The sequence below is a fragment of the Pholcus phalangioides genome, unplaced genomic scaffold (assembly GCF_987345545.1).
Source record: "Pholcus phalangioides strain wild (caught in Gottingen) unplaced genomic scaffold, Ppha-v1.0 ptg000014l_1, whole genome shotgun sequence".
NCBI lineage: Eukaryota > Metazoa > Arthropoda > Arachnida > Araneae > Pholcidae > Pholcus > Pholcus phalangioides.
The window spans coordinates 6,345,723-6,368,789 of record NW_028301607.1 but is presented as its reverse complement, the minus strand read 5'-3'; the positions used below and the strand labels follow the sequence as shown (position 1 = coordinate 6,368,789).

The 23,067-nt window shown below is 36.8% G+C and overlaps 1 protein-coding gene across 2 annotated transcripts in view; it reads right to left on the bottom strand.

The window, feature by feature from the left end:
* The window catches only part of LOC149078039 (lysyl oxidase homolog 2-like), a 99,602-nt gene extending 77,157 nt beyond the window's left edge, over nucleotides 1-22,445 (bottom strand). The window contains exons 1-2 of one of the 2 annotated variants that reach the window (XM_089241607.1): nucleotides 22,293-22,445; nucleotides 12,093-12,502 (exon numbers count right to left, since the gene is read on the bottom strand). In XM_089241607.1, the coding sequence (XP_089097733.1) occupies nucleotides 12,093-12,378 (286 nt within the window). In that variant the 5' untranslated portion in view covers nucleotides 12,379-12,502; nucleotides 22,293-22,445. Of the gene's footprint in view, nucleotides 1-12,092; nucleotides 12,503-19,702; nucleotides 20,478-22,292 lie in introns of those variants that run through there. The other variant, XM_089241608.1, reaches the window with a different exon arrangement.
* Nucleotides 22,446-23,067: the final 622 nt, after the last annotated feature.

The window sequence follows — 23,067 nt, the reverse complement described above, 5'->3', positions numbered from 1 at the left end:
AACCCCCTCACTCTGTCAGAAACGTTTATGATCTCTTTAAGGGAAATATTTGAGAGGCAAAAAAATTTATCCTGATTGGTATGGGATAGCGTTTCTCAACCTTTCTGTGGACCCAAGGACCAGTAATATATCTAAAACAATTCGACGGACCACTGATTTAAAGCATGAATGGTGGCATTTGTCCCGTATTTACGGGCATTCATTTCGTTTCAGGTGCTCTTGTCGGTTTTTATTTACTATTCTATATATATATATATATATATATGAATTTATATGAATTTATAATCTTAACTAAAATCGTGAATGGAGAAAGTCTTCGTACGTTATAAATTATATTATGATAGTACGACAATTATGGCTATAATTTATATTTATATATATATATATATATATATATATATAAATACTTATCACATATAATTGTGATGTTCAACATTTTTTCCCCCCTGAACTACATTCACTACGATTTCAGAAACCCTTTCACTTCCCACCCATCGGCACTTTATTAGAAATTTTAGCAACAACTGGTGATTTTGATAAGTTATGGTAAATTTCTTTGATGACAAGTGGCGATCAGAATTTTTTTACCGCATTTAAGATCCCTACGTATAGTGTTTTTTAAATGAAATATTCGCACTCTTCATGTGATAAATGTTTCATGTGAAATTTTTTTTTTCAGTGAACTACATTTTTGTCCAAAGCGATTTGTAGCAGTTCCTAATTTCCCAACGCTTCAGCAATAACTAGATAATTTTTCGAAAATAGAATTTTTTTAACTGCAATTAGTATTCAGGATCAGTTTCCGCATTTTCTCAATGAGATATGGTCCTCAAAGGTATGGAGGTCTAATTTTAATTAGGAGCCCATAAGATATTACTTATATCTGACTGCCTTATTGAGCCACATGACCTTATGCCTGAAAAGAAAAGTGTTTAACCAGTGTGTGCTACCAGCGACTAACTTATGGAGCTGAAACACGGACATTCACAAGCAAGACGATACAAAGACTACAGAAAACACAAAGGAGCATGGAAAGACGTATGTTAAGCATCACAAGATGGTGGGGGGGGGGGGGGGGGGAGAGACAGAAAACGAATTACTTGGATAAGAAGCCACACAAAGGTATACGATATCATGGAAAGAATTAAATGTTTCTGAGCTGTTTGAAATGTTTGAAACATTTCTGTGTTTTTTCAACGCTTTCTTGTAAAAATAAAATATATTGATTGATTAATATAAAATAGAAAAGGGCCGGACATATTGCAAGAAGACAGGACAACAGATGGACCACAAGTATTTTGAAATGGTATCCACGTGGTGTTGAACGTCCAAGAAGACGTCCCCAAACAAGATGGATTGACGAGATCCGAAAAGTGTGGCTGGAGTCAACTGGATGGACTGGTATCAGACTTTTGGAAAAAGTCTAATGGAAAAATATCACATACTTAGAAAAGACCTTCATCCAGCAGTGGATTGAAAATGGTTCATGGTGAAGATGAAGATATTACTTTTATCAATTACAACATTAGAACATTATTTCACATTCAATTAGAACTAATTTATCAAGTTTGCCTGCGGACCATCTGTGCTATCTTCGCGGACCAGACGTTGTCCGTGGACCATAGGTTGAGAAACACTGGTATTGGACATAAAATGACTTCAAATATGACAACTGTTCTCACCGTGACCGTCATATAGAGGTTTTAAAACATGACTGGTGTCTGTCCATTCAGAAAAGTCATCAAAAGAAGACAGAATCGCGTGTGTGTGTCGGTAATAATATTCATTAATCTTCCAATTCTTGTTTTTTTTCCATACATAAGAAACGAAATTCGCGTCACAAGTTCCCGAATCGGAAACATGAAATAAATCACCCGCGGCTTTTCAGTTAATGAGGAGACACAAAATATGTTAATAACAGGCGATTGATGCAATTAATTACCGATTTAATGTGTTGATTGATGTCTCTAATTACCATATCGACCGTAATTTGCACTTCAGAGTCCATTTCATCAACTGGCCACTGCACGGTGACGTGTAACGGCTAAGATCGGACGGATACAGTTGCCTAAGAGTTCACTCATTGATAAAGGTGGTTGTTTCTTTTTCACAAATATCTTATAAATGAATAGGTAATGAATTTCCGTAAATATTGAAGGTTATGACATAAATTTCTGAACATTTCAAAGGAACATGTGTATAATCAGTAAGAAGGAAAGCAAAATTTTGCAATTTTCATTTCTTCACTGGTTTATTTGTTGTACTGGTGCAAGAAATGATGTTCAATATGTAAAAGAAAAGTCATGGCCGATTTTATACGTGGCAAAATATTTAGTTTCTGATTTCGACTAGATGAGTATGCAATGCCAAATCTTCAACGTATCTGGATATAAGTCAATATTGGAAAAACCTCTACAAATGCTGAAATAAATTTTCCGTAATAGCATCTAATACACGAAAAAAGAGCGAAAAATTCTGCATTGATTGATCTATGTTTGAAAATATCTAGTAGAGATCTGGTCCGTACTTAATAAAAATGTCAGTTTCACTATTAAAAAAATAGGGACCACTTCATGATTCCTGTGTGGAGCCACTTTTGGTTCGTAGTTTAATAATGGTATCCATATTCATTGCCAAAATGTTCCTTCTTTTCCACATCGTGTTTTACAGTAACACGGTAGAGCTCCAACCGAATGTACACCCGTACATTGCCAAGGACATGACATTTCATGGAATGTGCTCGATTCGTATTCTATCAGCATTTACGAGACATCTCGTTCCAAAACTTCGCTCATTGACGTTTGCCAGTGCTCTCACTTTCAATCTGACCTCGCCAGGTCCGTAATTTTTGTAAGGGGGGGATGATATATGATTTCGCCACCACCTCCAATGTAAAAGCTTGATTTTGTAGCAGTCCTTATTGTTTCCCCCTAAAATTTGGCGCTCTCTCAAGATTGTCACCAGGGACAACTGCCCCCTTACTCCCGCCCCCACTTCTGGCCCTTGCCTTAGCTCACAGAGCTGTACACGACACCCCCCCCCCATTCACAGTAGTACTTAGGGCCACGCACATAGTGGGGGGGGGGCAAGATGTACGAATGTAGAAGAGAAATTAGCGACGAAAACAGTTGTATAGTTTTGTTATACACCACACACATACTCGAGGAGCGAGGCAAAGGCGAGTAAAAAAGAGCTGCCTATGGTCTCACCTCTCTGGTAATATGAATCCTTTATATCTATAGTTTAACCGTTTATATTTAAAAGTCGTATCAGAGAAGTTAATAACCAGAGCATATAGGACGTACATACACCCATTTCAAGAATAGGATGGCACGATATCGTTTATGTTTGTATGGAGCAATCTTAAGTTTCGAGTAAGGATAGGGAGAGTACAGAGAGAGGAGCAAAATGGATTTGGATGGTTTCTCCGGTCTAGAGACTGAAAAGTGTTTGATTTCCAAAGACATAAGATCGGAATAAGAGCTTCATCAGTGCTTTACTTCTTAGCACGTACGTTCGGAATCCCCAGAGACTCATTGGTGTTTAATTCCTTTAGACGTGGGATTGGAATTTAATGACCCATCAGTGTTTGATTTCTTAGGAAGTGGGATTGGAATCTAAAAACTAATCCGTGCTATACTTCTCACAACATAAGCATCGCAATACAGAGATTCATTGTGGTTTCAGTTCTTAGGGTACGAATACACAATGCACGCTGGTTTGCGATTCTGTGAGTCTGAGTTCGTTACGGATTGGTTAAAAATCTAGAAATTCAAGGTTTTTAACCAATCAGAAACGGTGCCGACTTGCAGAATCGGACACCAGCAAGCACTATGTGGGAAGCCAAGCAAAATCTTGTAGAAAACCACCCAAGTAATCCTGTAGCAGTGTGAGAGCAATGAATCTATCCAACGACAATGAAATTTTTCATCTTCGTACCTTAGCATGTAGGATCGGAATCCAGTGACTTATCAGTGTTTTATTTCTTGGGAGGTAGGAACGGAACCTAAACAATTATAGGTGTTTCATTTAAAGTGGGTGGCATCATTTCAGAGACTCTCATCGGTGCTTTATTTCTTAAGATACAATATCGGAATCCAGAGACTCATCGATGTTTTCTTTCTCAGGGAATAGGATCGTGACTCAGATACTCATTGGTGTTCTCACTTCTTTGAACATAGGATCAGAATCCAGAAACGCTTCGGTGTTTTCTTTTTTTTCGACTCGAGGATGTCAACGTTAATCCTCTCGCACACACATACACGCTTATAATTTATTACGACTCGCATATAGGTTAGCCAAACAGGAGGGGATCCAAAAAACCGACTTCATCGCATTAATTTGGAGGGGACAGAAGCTGACTCTATACATTGCATACTCTTTAAAGGCTACTGACCTCTCATCTTTGTATTCGAGGACATCGAAAAAGAAAAAAAAATATAGTTAACGAGAACCTCAAACATCTCGGATCCAGTCCACAGGTTTGAAAAAAAAAAACAACTTTTCCCGCGCTTTTACGTGTGGGCATCAGTTTTCTTCTTTTATATTTATTTTTTCATTCTTGTGTTTGCTGTCGGAAACTAGGTGACTATATATAGCTATTGAAATCAGTTGATTTCAATCGGTCTTTCTTCCTTTCTTATATCGCATTTGTGGGCAGACCAGCGTTTATTCATTGACGTCATGTCCATTGCCACTACCACCAACGTTATTACCACGTCGTCTTCTCTGCTAGTATCTACGTGCACCACCCACAAGGAAGTAATCGTTTGTAATAGTTTATTGAATACCGAAAGATATTTAGGTAAACCACACCTAGATTTTTTTTTTTTTCTTTCTTTTCTCTATGTTCCATCGGACACACGTCCCATTTTGAATATAATATCTGGGTGTTATTCACTGTGTTAGGGGTGTTTAAACCATAAACGCGTATTTTATCCTTATAACACCGCTTAGTTTCTCTATTATGTGTCATTCATCGGTAGCTACCAGCCACTGAATTGGATGATCGTTCTACTTATTATTCTTTCTTTTTTTGTTCTTTTTCTGAATATTTTCGTGGACTGGTCTTGCCATGTTACTGCTAGTTAGTTGAACGATCGGCGAGGATTTTATTTTATAACTAGCTATAAGGCTAATGAAAAAGGTGAGGCCACTGATTGATTTTTTTCTCTCGCATGTATAAATTTGATAGCATAAATATTTAGATTAAGGGTTTTGAACTAGATAGGAATGAAAATTGAGAGGGTTCGATAACCTTGTATGCAGAATACAATATAAAAATAAACGAAAAGAATATTAGCTTAGACGTTTGATCTCGATAAAGTTCCTCTATCTGATAACAAAAAAGTTAGATCACAAGGAATAAGTTCCTCAGACCTATGGTACGGGTCTGAGCTGTATCATGGGTGCTTGCAACCGTTATGAACGGTCTAATTAGCTTCAGAGAATGTAAGACTATAGTCACGATGAATAGGCTCAAATTGAAAGAGGGGTATTATTTTAGCAAAGACGGATGTAGGCGTTGGGGGCACCAGCTCTGACCAGCTGATCCCAGTTTCATTTATTACTGTATAAAATGATTATGATGTATCTACAGGATATACAGTAGCAGCGTTGCGATGGAATTAAACTCGGTAAAACAAAGAGAAGTAGAAGAATACCACGATTCAAAAGATACCAAGGTTTTATTGAATTTTCTGTGGTGCGATTATAGAAAACCGTAGGATTTGATTATATCGACCATGCTACAGGCCAAAAGAAACGGTAGGGCTTAATCGAATCGACCATGGTGCAACAAAAGAAAAGTACAGAACTTGACTGAATTGGCCAAGGTGCTATCAAAGGAAGCTATAAAGTTCTGTTGAATTGCTCGTCCACGTTGGCCAATTCAGTAAAGTTCTGTACTTTTCTTTTGTTGCACCATGGTCGATTCGATTAAGACCTACCGTTTTTTGACCTGCAGCACGGTCGATATAATGAAATTCTACGGGTATCTATTGGCAATCCTAAGGTTCTATTGGATTGGCCGCGGACGATCAAAGGTTTCTATTGAATTGGCCGTGGACGAATAAAGGTTTCTATGAAACGAAACGGTAGAACTCAACTAAATTAATCGAAGTATAAGCAAAGAAACAATAGGTTTGATCAACTCAAATTTACCGTATCCTCTAAAATTTATGCAACAATGCTGAGAAATATTCATGAATACAACATACGTGCTGAACACTAACTCCTGCATTATACACGTTCTGTAATTGGTTTATAATTGAAAACTTCTGGTTTGAAACATACTTGTCGGTGGAAGGTGAAAATCCTCCGTGAACAGAATTTTTGCAATGACTTTAAAAAGGCAGTTGATTTACAAAAAAATTTCATTCAAGCAATAAAACCCAAGTTTTTCGCTGCCAGGATCTAAGAATGTATTTCCTAGGACGTGGCGGCGTCTTTCTAATGTAATCGTTTTGAAAACCACCTATAAATTGACGGTTGATTTAAGACAGTAAGAGAAGTTCCATTATATAGATCCCGAATGAGATGGCGCCGTTCCGTGACACTAAAAATTGAAAAAAAAAAGTTGTTCTCGAGGTGCGTGAGTGTAATCGGTTCATCTTGCGCATGTATGACAAATATCATCTCTCATTTTTTTTTTTTTTTTGTATATGCCTGTCTTCCTCTGCAACAAGATCACGATCGCTTTCTTCTTCGAGGAAGGAAGTCTTTCACGTTGCAAGAAGGAAGGAAGCGTCACGGGAGAGGAAGAAGCAAATGGAAGGTTTTCGCTTCCTCGAATTCCTAACCAACAACTTTCATTTTTCTCATCCGATTGGAATTTGTTATTCGATTGAAGTTTTTTGTCTGTTTTCACTTTCAAGACCACGCGTGCTCCCCTCCCAAAAAAAAATATATATATATATATATATATATTTTTATGGAACCAACATACCATTGATAAAACCACGGAATATATTTCATCAGCATTTCGGGACACTCCACCTTCCGCAACGTATCTCACATCCGAGGCGTGGAACGCCTCAGCTATCCGAAAATCCACTTCAAGTAACCAGTCCTCTATCTTATGCCAATGTGCGGTCTTGTGGGCATCGCGAGGGCCTAGGTTTGATCTTCGCAGACGGCTCGGACCTGGTTAGCTACTAAATTTTTTTTCGTGGTTTTCTCCAACTTCGGGCAGCGAACGCGAACCTATTTTCAATTTCTCATTGAAAAAAAAAAAAGTCTCGCTACAGACTGCAAGCAGGCACGATGCTTTCAACACGATTCCGTATGAGCATGATAATTCAGGCATCCACTACTCTCACTTCCAACGTAGAAGACAAAACACAACAAGCTGACCATGACCTTCACTCTGTTCCCAATACAGAAGAAAGGTGGCAGAAATTATATCGAATAAGAAACACGGTATCATAAATAATTTAGGGCCAAGCATAGTCACACTAAACACTTTCCGACACGCACCCGTTTGTTAGAAATCCCCCTAGAAAAGTAGTATTCAATAGTAGTAGTGCCTATTTTATGCCAACCAAGCTATAGCCCCGACTCTGTCTTCAAAAGACATAACAAGCTCATTATCCCGAGGGATGTGGGCTATGTTGGAGAATGCCTATCTCTCAAGTCTAAAGATAAAGTTGTTTAAAGAAGCTTTATGGATCGAGAACTAGCAGCTAATAGAAAATCAGTGTAGATTATTAACCTTGACCGCGGTGCGACAAATGTCTCGACGACATCGTCATAAATTTTATGCCTATTAATCGCCGAACACAAGGAAACGATCGTAGACAACAGATACTATGTTTCCACGTCACGTTCAGGGCACTCGGATGAACACGAGAACAAGATCAGGAAGGAACGTGTAAAGACGGAACGTTAAAAATATGCATTTCTCGCGAGACACAATATACCGAATTCATTGCGAATTGTATTATATAAATGTTCGGGGTGGGGGGGGGGAGAGAGAAACACTTGTCAATAGGCGTGGACATTTAAAGAACTTTGTGCCCTCGAGGAACTCCAAAACTCGCCTTCCTCTGATACATCCCAGAAATTGCAAAATAACCGAGCTCGTAGAACACAGTTTAAATGTTTTCAGATCATAACCTACGATAACTACTTTATACCAGAGGAAGAATAAAAATAAATACTATATAAAAGGTCAAAAACATTTTATGTCGTAGAAAATAGCCACTTTAGTTTCTTAGTCACGTACGTATTATAAAAAAACAAGAAAGAAAGGAAAGGAAAACATCTGATGCAAGCTCGCGCACGAGCGCCTGAACAAGAATGACGATAATAATAATCATAACAATATAATAGTAATAATATATAGCGCTAATATAATGATATTAAGAAAAGGTCCACGACATTGCGCGGACGACGACGTAACCCGTGCTCTATGAATGCTCGAAATTAAGTGTGTGTGCGAGGAATTACGAATACACGTGGTTTTTTTATAACGAGGTAAATATCCTAATAAAATGAAGTAGAAGACAATGCTCGATTGTGACTAGAATAAGGAATCGGATTCGCGGACTACATCAGAAGCTATCATCAACAGGCATGAAAACTTTGTGTGTGTGAGTGTTTATTTCAAGGTCCAATTTATTATATTATATAATAGTCTTGGCGATAATATATATAGCAAAAGAAAAGAATGACAAGTTCAAGGGTTAACGTACTATGAGTGTATTAACGTCTAACGTTTGCATTGTGAGAGCTTTGTGGTAACAGTTCTGGACTTCACGTGTAATTCCGCATGGTCCAAAAAAATTGTGAGAAAGATTTAAGAATAATATGAAATAAGTAAACTAAATTTTTGAAAAATTCAAAGTACAGTAAAAGTACGTTTTATAACGAGAATCTCGCTATTACGATTATTTCGCAAGCGATTCTCAGAGAGCTAATGTTAAAGATACAAAAAGGATTAGCTTATAGCAAGTCATTTATTAATTGGAATCAGAACACATATTCGCTATAACGACAGCGGAAATTCTCGAAAAGCACGTTTTTCTTTCCCTTTCGTTAAGAATTATCCCAACGATAATTGTAATTATTACAATTGCCACAACGATTGTATGTAGGCCTATATTATTACAACGATTGTATGTAGGCCTATATTATTACAACGATTGTATGTAGGCCTATATTATTACAACGATTGTATGTAGGCCTATATTGCTACAACGATTGTATGTATATTGCCACAATGATTGTATGTATGCTTATATTGTTACAACAATTGTATGTATATTGCCACAACGATTGTATGTATATTGCCACAACGATTGTATGTATATTGCCACAACGATTGTATGTATATTGCCACAACGATTGTATGTATATTGCCACAACGATTAACAAATGTATATTGTATCCTACGAAAGGAGCCCCCAATCTTCCTCCTTGTCTTTAAGAATTTTCTCCTTCACGACCGCGCCCTCTGGGGCAATGAGCTAAAATCTAGTAAGCGACAGAGCCTGGTCGTGCTCGGTTTGTTCTGTAGGTGTGCTGGTTGGACAGGAGGGGCACAACCTCTGGTTTTGACATTGCTGTTATTTCCTTCCGAAAATCCTTCCCTCCTCTTCCATGGAATTTTCTAAAACTGGACACGGGGCAAATAGGTCTTAATCATTTTCTCTGCCTTAGGTGCTATTGGATATTTTTATAGTACAACGAATACTCTAGTTGCAGAAACTGTGCCATTCCATAAAGTGCTAAATTTTGTTACATATTGAACATTGTTTATGCATAAGCAGCTAATTATAGATGCATATTTCTGCAAAAGTAGTTCAAAATGAAAAAAGAAAGGTAAATTTATCTAGTTTGTCCCTCACCCCCATTTTTATGTTTCTACATTGAAAAAAAAACTAAAATCCGTTTGTAACGACAAGTCCGTTGCAACGAAAATTTTCCCTCTGATTCTGAACTCTCGTTATAACGGACTTTCACTGTATTTAGAAAAAATTCGATTTCATTTTTGTTTTCCCACGAGCTTTGAGGACCCATCATTATTCGAAACAAACGTGATTCTGTGAGCAACGGTAATTTTTCATTGACTTCAACAACAGGGAGAAAATAAACAGGTTTCTAAATGTATGGAGTCACGAATAATAATAAAAAAACGAACAAATAAACATACAAAATGCTAATTTACTTTCTTGTACGTTTGTTTGTTCATTTAAGAGAGAAAACGATTAGCGTGTTTTTCAAAGTTCCCACTTTTCTGTTTCACATCTCGAGCTTCATTTCATATTCATAATCTTAGGATGAAAAAGACAAAGAACTATTGTTTGTCTTACATCAGGCATTAACGGGGTTGAAACAGCGAGTTTAACCCCCCCCCCTCCCATCTTCACATGCATGAGATGTGCTAGTACAACTGTAGGAAATTATCTCAAGAGTGATCACCTAGTTCGATGCGCAATCACCGCGTCAGAGATAAATCAATCGAGCAATTAATTTGATGAAAAAAAACAAATTGGAGGAAGATAGGAAACCATATACAGAACTACAAGAGTGAGAAGAAATTTACGTGAGGTATCATCAATATTACCAAAATCGTGGAAGTTGGCATCCTATGAAGGTAGGATCGGAATCCAGAGACTCATCGGTGTTTTATTTCCTAAGACATAAGGATTGGAATACAGATCGTCATCAGGGTTTCAGTTCTTATGAGAATCATAATACAGTCGAATCTCGTTCTAACGAATACCGTTATAGCGAAAATTCCGTTGTAACGAACACTTTTCTAAAGCCCCAGATAAGATTGCATAGGAGCAATGAAATTCCTTTGTAGCGAAATTTCATTATAATGAAGCGATTTCTCCGGTCTCTTGGTGTTCGTTATAACGGGATTCGACGGTAGGTAGAGAATCTCCTATTCGGGATTAGAATCCAGAAACTCATCAATCTTTTATTTCTTAGGGTGCGATTATAGTAATGCACGCGTGTTTCCGATTCTGGAAACCCGCGTCGTATACGATTGGTTGAAAACCCGAATTTCAAAGTTTTTTAGCTTCAAATTCGGGTTTTTAACCAATCGGAGACGACGCGGGTTTCCATAATCGGAAACACGAGTGCTCTATAATCGTACCCTGAGGAAGTAAGATCGAAAGCCAGACACTCACCGGGGTTTTATTTCTCACGGTGTATATAATACGTGTTTCTTAAGATATAAGAATCGGAATTTTTAGATACTTTGAGATACTCACTGCGCTAGGACTGTTATGACCTAAACATGTAACGCCGTTGCTAATGGGTTAAAAAAACATGAAAAAGTTTTTTTTAACCTATCAGCACACAACGACGTTTCATCTTTAGGACATAAAATTCCGAGCCCTACTTATCACATTTTTTTCTTAGGACATAAGATCAGATTCCATGGGCAGAACGACGCTTCATTTCTCTGTTTATATATATATACAGATAAAAACGTAAATTGGATGTATTATATATTTTTTGTTTAATTTCCAATCAAATACGATCAGAATCAAAAGACACGTCAATTTTAATTTTTTGGAACAGGATTGAATTCAGAGACACATGAGTATGTGAATGGTCCATTGTCTCGACCGCTGCCCTTAGACATCATTTATATATATGAGTAATGCTACCAAGGTTCATTAAGTTTTTTAAAATGAAGTTTCGAGTAATGGTTGATTGCACTCCGTTAAAACGGAAATGTTATACAACGCAAAATTTCTAAGCGAATTTTTTTTTTTTTTCAATGTAAATATTTTTAACCGAAACCTGTTCCCGTGCGTTTCGTCGAGAGATTTTGTCAGGTCAAGTAGTTGCTGGTGCTCATACCTGCTCGAAAGCGGTCATTGGCAACTTGAGAGCGCGTGTCTGAGTGTGTAAAAATAGTAGTTTATTTTTTGTCTTTTTTTTTTTAAACTTTCGGTTAGACACAATGAGACTGTGGAGATTTCTATAGAAGTCTCGATGAATGATTTCTCGAGGTGATAGTTCAAGTGTGGACATGAAGCAATTCGTTTTTCCTTATACACCAGATGGATCAGGGCGTTATGAATAAACTATTGAATATTTTATATTATGCATTTTTATGTGACACTCACCCCTTCCTCTCCCGAACTGCGAGTTGAAAGTCGCTCTCACGGCTCGATTATATCCCAGCATTTTACATACGATGTACGCCTCTCGTATATCCCATTCGTCGTCACATATAGAACCCCAGCGTCCTCTGTAGAAGACTTCGACGTTGCCTTCGGTGGGATTCGACCCTCCGACAAGTCTGATTGAGCCATCGGGATATACTGGTCCAGCAGCGTCTTGACTGACGACTGTCCTCAGTAAAATGACTAGAGTGAATCCGATCATCGTAAGCTGACAACACTGCCTCATTTTCGATGGTGGGTAGAAAACAAACACAATAGGCGTATGCGTCAGAGAGCTTTCTTGCTTTCTCTAGACGTAGTGGACGTTTGAAAGTTGAAAATGAGTCCTCTTCTTCGGTGAAGAGATTGTCCTGAAAGGAAAAAAGTATTTATCAAATTGAATATCAAGATTTTATTATTATTCGGTTAGTGGAGACTTCCCTAGCTGCAAAATAGGTAGGTAGAGTGTAGGTAGCGTTTGTGGTAACTAACATCCACAGACTCAAAAGAATCTTATAGACGTATCCATATTCATCAGCTTACCAAGGTTCCGGAGTTTTTTTGGATATTTTTTTAAAGACCGGCTTTCGTGTAAGCCTCAGTCGTCAAGATAATGATGGCTGGTCTTATCTGAACGGTTGTGAGATGTTTTTGGAGATAGACACGTCATTGTATTTGCATACTCAAGATCTTTTATGAAATATTTTGTTCTTTTCTTGAATCAAGAAATGCGGTCATTTTGAATATGCTACCCGCTGTATGCAAAAGCATGTTAAATAAATCACGTCTGAATGAATAGCTAATTAAAATTGAAACGAAAATCGGTTTGTTTTCTATGAAGGGTTGAAATGCGGCATTTTTTTGGAATGATGACAGAATAAATTATAATCTAATTTATTCGGTAAACAACTTCTTCACTTCTTAGGTAAGAGAAAGAGAGAAAAAAAACACAACTAAGAGAGTTTATAATACATGACGACATGCTCAATATACATATATCGCAACAGCAATCCTCCCCCGAGCAAACAAGATTCGGAATGTCCTCTAGCCGCGCATGCGCAAGTCAAGGACGTCTGGCGGGAAATGGTGACACTGGACGTTGATGAAGGCAAAATTGGTCGTTTTTCTCTCGTTCGATACAGTTTAACGAGGTGAACCTTGAACTCAAAGAGCTTTTTAAAACTTCAAGTCACGGAGGTGTTAACGTCGGAACGACCGAAGTGTCGTTTTTTTCCTTTTACCAACTCTCACCTCGTTTAGAAAGTATGGACAGGCGTTCTTGCTTCGAGAGGAGTAACAGGATCTTGCTAGAATTGTTGGGTGGACCAATTACAGTATGATATTTTTCAAACTTAAATATCCTCCCATCAGCACACACATACACACACAAGCATACTTCCTCTTCCAAATCTACTAAAATAACTGTTCGGAAGAAGACATGAGAAAAATGCTCATATATCCTGGAACTTCTTCGGGCTGATGATGCAATCGTTGTGAAAAGCGGTTTCATTTGACCATTAACCTAGAAATCTTATTCTTAACTGAACTTTGCCAATATCTTTTTTTTTTTTTGAAGCACTCGATCGGAATCGAGATCTGAACAAAATAATAATGAAATTCATTAATTGCTTTGTTTTCCTCCTCTCTTTTGTTTTTTCAATGCAGTCATCTCACCAATATAGTAAACTTAGACGATGAGCTCATAAAAAACACATAATCGGAACTAGCGAACAGATCCGTATCTTGTTTGAAGCTGGATACGATGGGGGTAATTATGCACCGAGAGCAATATCGCTGTAAGCCAAAGAAAAATTATGAATGCTAAATTAAATCATTCAGAAGAATTGGCTTGATTTGAAGAAATTTACTTCGTTATTTAGATATGGTGTGGTATGGTTTAAAATTTTCTTTAGTCCTTTACCTTGTTTAATGTAAGACAATATGTCTGATTCCATCCTTGACATCTTAGACTGCTTTTGCTCTCTCTTTGATGAGGAAAGGGTACTTTAGAACGGTTTTCTATCTTCTGGATGGGATTTTCTTGATCTCTCTCTCTCTCTATTTTTGATGATAGGATGAGGATCTCCAATCATCTTCAACATATAAACAATAGTTTGTTTTCCTCTGATGATGAGGAGCAGAATCTTCGGACACTTCAAAGTGTGATTCTTTATTTATTTGACGAAAGAATTAAAATCTCCGATCATCTTTGATATTACAATATATATATAACGGGCTTTCCCCTTTTCTATGATATGGAATCAGAATCTCTGGTCATCCTTAAACACACAAAGATGGGATCCTCTCTCCCTTCTAGATGATAGAATGCGATTCTTCGGTCATCGTTCACATTACAACGATGTGTTTTTCCTCCGTCATGATAGGGGAACAGAATCTTTAATCATCCTTAACATATCAGAAATGGATTCCCCCCCCCCCCTTCCACGATAGGATGCGTTTCTTCGGTTATTTTCAACACATCAAAGATGGGGTTTCTCCCTTTTTGAAGACAGGATGAGAATCTTCGGTCATTTTCGACATTAAAACGATGGGATTTCCCTTATAGGATGTGAATCTCTGATCATCTTTGACTTTATAAGAATGGGTTTCCCCCTCTTTCATAATAGGGAATCTGTGGTCATCTTTAACACATCGAAGATGGCGTTCCCCTCTTTTGATGATAGGATACGAATCTTCGGTCGAATACAAATCTTCTTTGACTTTATAACGATGGGGGGGGGGGGATCAGAATCTTCTGTCATCTTTTAACCATCAAGGATGGGGTTCTACCTCTTTGAAGATGATATGAGAATCTTCAGTCGTCTTTGGCAGTAAAACGTAAAACGATGGGTTTTTCCCCTTTCTCGACGATAATATGCGAATCTCCTGTCATCTTTGTTATATCAACGATAACTTTTAGTTTTTGATGATAGCGATTCCGAATCTTCGGGTCTTCCCTAACACTTCAATGACAGGTATGCGCTTCCCCCTTTGACGAAAAGACGGAAATCAGAGTTGCTTTTAACACAGCCGGAATAGTTATTATTGTTTGACAGTAGGGTGCAGAAAAATCTCCGGTCGTCTTTGTCATATCAACGATAGTTTTCCCTCTTTGACGATAAAACAGGAATCCTCTGTCATCTTCATCATGTCACCTGTGTGAGGTTTTTTTTTCTATGTTATGATTGGATAAGAACCTTCTGTCATTCTTGACGTATCAACAATGGATTTTTTTTTCTCGTTGAAAATAGTATCAGAATCTCTCCGACTATTTTTAACATACCAGGTATGAGCCTTTCTTTTTCATAAAAATAAATCTTCAGTCATCTTTCAACCATTCAGGCGGGTTTTACCTCTTTAAGGATACGATGAGCCTTCGTTCATTAAATGGGGTTATTTTTCTTCTTTTACGACAGGATAAGAATCTTCTGTCATCTTTGACGTATCAACGGTGGGTTTTCCCCTCATTAACAATAGGATCAGAACCTTCGACTGTCTTTACCATACCCGGTACGAGTCTTTTTTTTTTCCTGATTGAGAAAAGGAGGATAAATATTCAGTCAATTCAGAGGATAAGGAGGATAAAGGGGAAGGATAAATATTCATTAGCAACTCAGATGGGTTTTATCGCTTTAAGGTTACCGTGAATCTTCGGTCATCTTCGACAACCTAGACGGAATTTTCATTCCTAATCGATGGCATGAAAATAAATCTGAAGCCATTGGTATGTCACGTGATGTTTCTTATTGTATTTGTGGATGATCAATTACTCTAGTTTCAGTCTAAGATTCTGGAATTGGAAATAATGTTGAACAATCATAAGTTTTTTCACTTCAGATAAAATCGCAGAAGATCCTAGGCTGTCATCAAAATTTTGAACATCGCAGATTAACCGTTTAAATAGACTAACTGTCAATCGAGATCATAGAAAATTTTAATCTTCATCTACTATCAATCGTTTTTACCTTAAGATGATAACGGTTAGGGAAATTCGATAACTTTATAACTAAGAGAATCTCTTTTTCAAGAACCAATCTGTAATGACTGAAACTTTTTTGTGGAAACTCATAATTTCTCACCTATAACAAAATATGATTATTGAACTTCCGTGTTTTATGCTCTGAGATTGTTTAAAACCCCTCACACATGTATATTCTACTGTTAATTCACATTCACAGACAAAAGCCAAACCATTAGTAAAAACAAGATCACGAAACCATAGAAAGGGAGTTCGTGGCAAAAAAAAAAAAATAAATAATAATAAAAAGGTGAGATAGAGACAGAGCAAGCAACTCAGCGGTCAAGCTTTCTAAAGCCCGCGTCTGCTCTGCATAAACGAGGACAAGGCCTTTCTCAGATTCAAAAGTGAAGAGAAAGAGAGAAACAAAACCGTTGCTCGCATTTTAAGCGATCGATTGCAAGCGATTTAATTTTCAAACGACGTGCAAACAAAAAAATGAAACCGGGGCTGAATTGCCCCCATTATCAAGAGTACATATTATAATGTACATATGTAATACAACATTTCCATAACATCTATGGTCATGAATACTTGATGAGCAAAGCCTGGCAACTTATTGTTGATTCTCGACTGGATGTCTCGGAAGGCAGCTCGAAAGGGTTAGTTGTTCGAAAGGTCAGTCTTGGGAGACAAAAATGACAGCTGATCTCCATGGTGTGGAAATCTGATTTCTCTGATAAGTTCTGTCAGAGCACATCGCAATCACGGTTGAAAAAATATATCTGGGGTTTTTCCTCCCAACAGATAATAGCAAACTGTTATCACCAGCTTTCGTTTCATGTCGCGATCGATCAACTCCACAGCATTACAATTAGTAATTTGACTAGCAATATATCGGTGGCTCTTAACCTCTTTTCCACTCCGCTCCCCCATTGCAATTCAATTCACTTCCCACACTTCTTCGGATGCAAAGAATACTTAGCCGTGCCCCCTGGTTAAGCAGCAATTAGAAATGACTAAAGCCCCTTCAAAATGCCATACTTTTTTTAAAGAAAGTAGGCTTTTTTTCTGATTTTTAGCAGCCGTACACTGGGTGGGGGTATAAGGGAATATTTTCCATTGAGAAATTTACTTTACAAAACATCTGTGCATGTCAATGCTGAAATAAGAGGCTTTTAATTAGGCGAGATATCTCGGCAGTGCCGCTTAAAGGGTTAAGAACCACTGCTATATGGATCATGCTTAACATCTTCGATATATATTATTTCTATATTCCAGGAAAGGTAATGTCTCCGTGATGGGGATTTTAGATGGTGAAATGGGGGAAAAATTGCAGATTTTAAGATTTGTCTGTAAAAAAAGGTTTCCTGCAAAAAAATTCCGTGGAAAAACGTTCACAGATACTTTATTATGTGAAGCACTTTCAATCAAATTATAAATGTTTGGAAAAAGAATTGTATAACATTTATTTTGAGCGAATTTCACATTAAAACTGACATTAGAATATTTTACGATAATTTTATCACAGAGTATTATAATAATAACACAAAGACTTAAATTTTTTTTTTGCATCATCAAGGTCATCGGTAAACGATTAGATAAACAAAGTTGCAATTGAAATATGTATATGTATATATGCATATACATATTTTTTGCTGTGTATATATACATATACACAGCAAAAACCTGTTTCATTTTCTTCTGTACGGTAACTGGAAGCTAAATTATTTTCAATTGAAATAAAACGACTTTCATGATCTTAGTTTGAAAATAAAATATTTGAATGCGTTTTGTGAAGGTAATTGTTTTCTTTTCACTTCACGAAAAACTTAATATCTCAAGAGTTTTTTAATATGAAAGTTTCCCCATGTGAACTTTCCCCATTAAACAGTTCTGACTGTGCAACGAACTAAAAACTAAGCAATACATTCAAAACTTTCTGATTTGCATGATTTTGAATTTTGAATTGACAATATTAAGTATCTTCAACGAAAAATATGTATTTTTCCATGTATATAGTCATGTCTCGAAAAGGTTTCATAATATTCTGTAACTTTTAGTTCATTGCGCAGAAAAAAATGCCGTAGCAATAATCTGTGTGAATAACATATTGATACAAGCAGTAGTTTTTAGTGTACAATGTCTAGCAGAAGTACTGAAAATATGCTAATTTTACATATATAGTAAGCAACACAATTTTTTTGCCAAAATATTCACGAAATGACATTCATTTTCTTAATTTTTTTACCATATCGAAACCAAAACCACGCGCATTTTATCGGAAATGATCTTTTCAAACAAAAAAGTACCCCGAAGGGGTGCAGTCACCGTAAAAATTTAGAAGAAAATCAACTTGTGTCTTCGCTTCCATCGTGATCCAAGCTCGTGGTCTGAAGTAAAAGCACTTGATCATCATTTAGTGAGCCCGTGGGGCAACAAAGTAATTTACTAACCTATCATAGGCCACACAAGCGGTTTTGAAAGAAGTCTCAGGCACAATGTAGTGGATGATAATCTTAAGTTTATTTTACCATTAACAGCGCAATAAAATTTAAAAATAATATATTTTTTTTTGTGGGACAAATCTCCATTGATGCTAGAAATCTTTCGAGATCCATAGCGGAAACGACTATAGAAAGTCCCAATCGGAGACATTTTCAACAAAATGGACTGAGGCTCAAGCAAATTATTGAACACTTGCACTGAAATCTCATATGAAAGATTTTCAATAGGTATACAAGTTTCGGCTTGCGGAGAAAGGAGTGGGGGAGGGGGCAAAATGTTAGGCACCCGAACTCATTAAAAACGGCTCCGGATCTACTCGGGATATACCGATAAGGACTTGATTTGATAAAAATGACTTCCAACATGAGTTTTTGTTGCAGGCTGAATTACACAGCCCCCCATTAGAAATACATTTTTATTACATGAATTATCATATTAGGTTTGAGTACGTATGCGGGCTACATCAAGTGACTCTACGCATCAAATCTGAAGGTTTAAAAATGTTGATGCAGGCAAAATTTGACAAAAAAATTCACATTTTTAAATACTTAAAATTTCCGTTCAAGTTTTTGTTCTAGCTACACTACAAGAATTTTCCAAATATTCTAGTATAACCCTCTGACAGACATTATAATGCTAATGTTTTCTATCAAAATGCTCCTTACAACTATGTTTCTTGTCAGATAAGAAACATATTTTCAAACATCACTTATTCAAATACCTTGAATCTTTGTGTATTCATTAGCACTGAGGTTTTACATGCTTTAACGAGTGGATTCCTCATTAAAATGAATCAAAAAGTTGATGCTGACGTTGAAATAATAAAAAAAAGTAATAAAAATTACCAGCAACTAAAATTCTTAAGGCATTTTTCAAATTTTATAAAAATATTCACAGAATTCGAGAAAAAAGTGAGGGCCTAAAGTGAATAGAAAATTTGTGAATGTTCTAAAAGGGTAGGGAATTTTTCCCATAAGAAATCACGGGAAGCCAAGGTGCTGCACCAACCAGCCTAAGCATGCACAGTGCAAAAACATTCCGAAATAAACATACCTTCGCGTTATGATAAGAAAAATAAATAAATTCATCGTAAAATTATACTCACTGCGTACAAGTTAATTCCCAATCTGAAATATTACTTCACTGCAATGATTCGTACTTTACACAACAGCCGCAATAAGTCCACGCTACGTTCTTCCAAAATGAAATTTCCTTCCAAAGATTAGCGGTGGGAGAAAAAAAAGAGAGCAAAAGGAGCTATTTTGTTTTCTGAACAGTGAAAGTATTTCCCGTCAAGACTCTTCACACCATATTTGAAAAAAAAAAAAAAGTCGGCTAATAATATAAAAGTTCCGTTTCTTCTCGGACTGATGATCACTCACAAAAGGAAATTATTCTTACCACGATAATAATAATAATGGGAAGGTGAAATCCTTATATACACACATGCATACATATGTAAAAGGAATGGTAATAAAAATGAAAAAGAGGCGAGAGATGCTCGCTATCCTCTCCTGAGCTGGTGGAACAGTAAAAGTGAACTGGTATGAAGATAGAGAGAGAGAGAGAGCGTACGAAGCGTGCCTTACGGCTAACAGCAACCCAACCGGTGACTGAATAACCTATTTCGAAAAAGAAAACTAGGGAATCAGCTGTTCATGTGGAAGTTGGAACAGCTACTGCTGTTGCCGCGGCCTGTAATACAACAACAACAACATAGGAAAAAAAACCTCCGTTGGATTCTTCTCCGTTGACTTTGGCTTGTGTGGTCGGTTGGAGGTTTTGATTTTCTTTTTCCTCCATCCTAGAAAGTAGGACTTGTTGGACTCTCTCTCTCTCTTCCTTTTCCCTGCCTATCTCAACGTATCTTGATCTCGGACAACGGTGGTTGGCGACGCATCATCATCTCTTCCAGGTGGGAAAAAGTTGTAGACATCAAGAGGAAGAGGTCTTTTGTTGAAACAAAAAGAGAGAAGAAAAAAAACCGCTTATATGGCCCAAAGCGAAGTAAAAAAAAAAATGAAATAAATAAGTATTACTAACCGTTTATGAGAGTCCTAATTTTAGATACTACCCATTATGTGCCCATCTTTTTTTTGATGTAGTATTTAGAAGAAAGAAAAAGTGGAACTTTTACCACTTTGATTTTTTTTTCTCTCTCTTTTGATTTTCTTCCTTACTTTCTAAATTGTTTTTTCTTCCTCTTGAAAAATTTGGACTATATAAAATATTTCGTGTGATCACATCGCGTGCGTATCCGTCATGGTGCTTTCTACCGGAAATTAAAATGATTGAAAAAAAGCACGAATGCGTTGGTCCGTTGAGATAATTTCGTTTTTATGAATTGAAAATTATGATTTTATTATGTTGAAATGAACATATATTTCTTGAAATGGCTTTCTGTATATTATCTGCTAAGTTAGACTATCCAAGAACTTGTATTCGATAACGATTTTGAGTCTTGGTATGTTTCGATATTTTAATTGGTTTCGGAATCATCGACGTGGAAATTTGTTAAAATATTACCGGGTGAATTTAGGGTTTGTCAACTTTTATTTTATGGATACGGCGTAAGGAAGGAAACAGTTGAAATAAATTTTTTTTAAAACACGGTACAATGAAATGGACCAGTTTTTTCAGACTGAATTTCGGTTGAGGCTGTAAGAAAATAACTCAGGGAATTCCTATTGAAATTTAGGAGGTGGTGCTGTGAAAAGAATCTGGAGCTTCTGGACGGATTTTCAGCAGCACTGCAATTGTGAGGCAATGGTTTCGTAATATGTTCCAATTAAAATTTCGGCCGTGGTGTAACAGAAAAATGAGAAAGTCCCGGATGGATTTCCAGCAGTGTTGCAACGCATTGCGATATCGAATCCTGGTTGTAATTTTGGCCGGAAGGCAACGGTTCTGCTACAGGTTTCAATTAAAATTTTGGCCGTGGTATAATACAAATATACTGGCAAGTTTTGATGGATTTCTAGCAAAGCTGCAAGAATTGAGGTATGAAATCCTGATCGTAATTTTGACCGCGGGGCAATTGTTTCGCTATAAATTCCAATTGAAATTTGGCCGTGGTCCAATAGAAAAACACTAGTAGGCCGGACGGATTTCTGACTATGGTGATATGGAAAAAAACAGCAAGGTTCCAGTTAGAAAATTTTGACTGAGGTAAAATTGAGAACTATAGGTTCTAGACGGATTTCCAGCTGTGGTGCAACGAAAAGAACCGGAGGTTCCACTTGAAATTTTGGCTATGGTACCTGGAAAAGAACTAAAATGTTCTAGATAGATTCCTGCCTGTGATGCAGAGAACTAGTAGGTGCTGGTTGAAATTTTGAACCATAGTGTAACGAAAGGAATTCCGGTCAAACTTCATCTGTGGAGCAACGGAAAAAAAAAAATCAGTTGGTTCCTGAAGAAATTTTAGGTGAAATTTTAGTTGTGGTACAGACTGAAAAATTGGACTTCATTCAATGTCACCAGTAGACTCCGGACGGTTTTCCAGCCATAATACAACAAGGAAAAAAAATAGGAAAAACATTATAAATTTTAAAGAACACATATTTTCCAATTTACAAACTTAATCTATTTTAAAAAATGATGTTGCTAGATAAGAATAAGAAATAAATAATTTTTAGTGAATCAAAAATTAAAATTTGAAAATTATAGTGAAGTAACACGTTTTTTTTACTCACTTTTTCTACTAACTGTTCGTAGTAAAATCCTGAGGTTTAAAAAAAAAAAAAATTAACCGCCAAAATGCTCACACACTGAAATGTAAAAAATAAAAGGAACGGTCAGGAAGATTCGCGTGGCAATAGACACGGCTGCTTGAACACAAATGACTAGCAAAGTACCAGTTGCAGATTCTTATAATGGTTCTCTTTTTCTGGGAGAAGAAATCAAAAAAACGCGTGGTGATGATGATGATGATGGCCAAACAGCAGACGACTCAGTGCCCACTTTCCCCTCGCTGTCCACTGTCACTTTCTTTTTCTCCTCACCTTCCACCAATCTTTTTAATACAATTTTCTCTCGTCTGCTTTTTTTCTTCTTCTTCTTCTTCCTTTATCATACTAGTAGTAGTTGTTGTTGTTGTCTTATAAGCTAGTTTATGACTTTTTAAACGCGCATGCTCGGTAGTTTTTGTTTCTTTTTTTCTTTGTCCCTCAAAGAAAAATAAAGGAAAAAGAACCGGCGTTTTCTGTGATAAGGTAGGTAGGTATTTCCCCAAGTATGTTGGTTTTTTATTTTTCAATTTTTTTTTTCTTCTTATTTTCATACCACTATTATTTGCTTTTATCATTGTCTCTTGTATCTTGTTCTTCTTCTTCTTCTTCTTCCACAGCTGTAAAATCCAGTGACGTATGCAGGTTGTAGAATCGCTCTGGTTGGTTGTTCGGTTGTATTCGTCATCATTTCAGAATGAAGAAAGGCTATATGGTTGCTTGCTTTGCTGACTGAGGTATG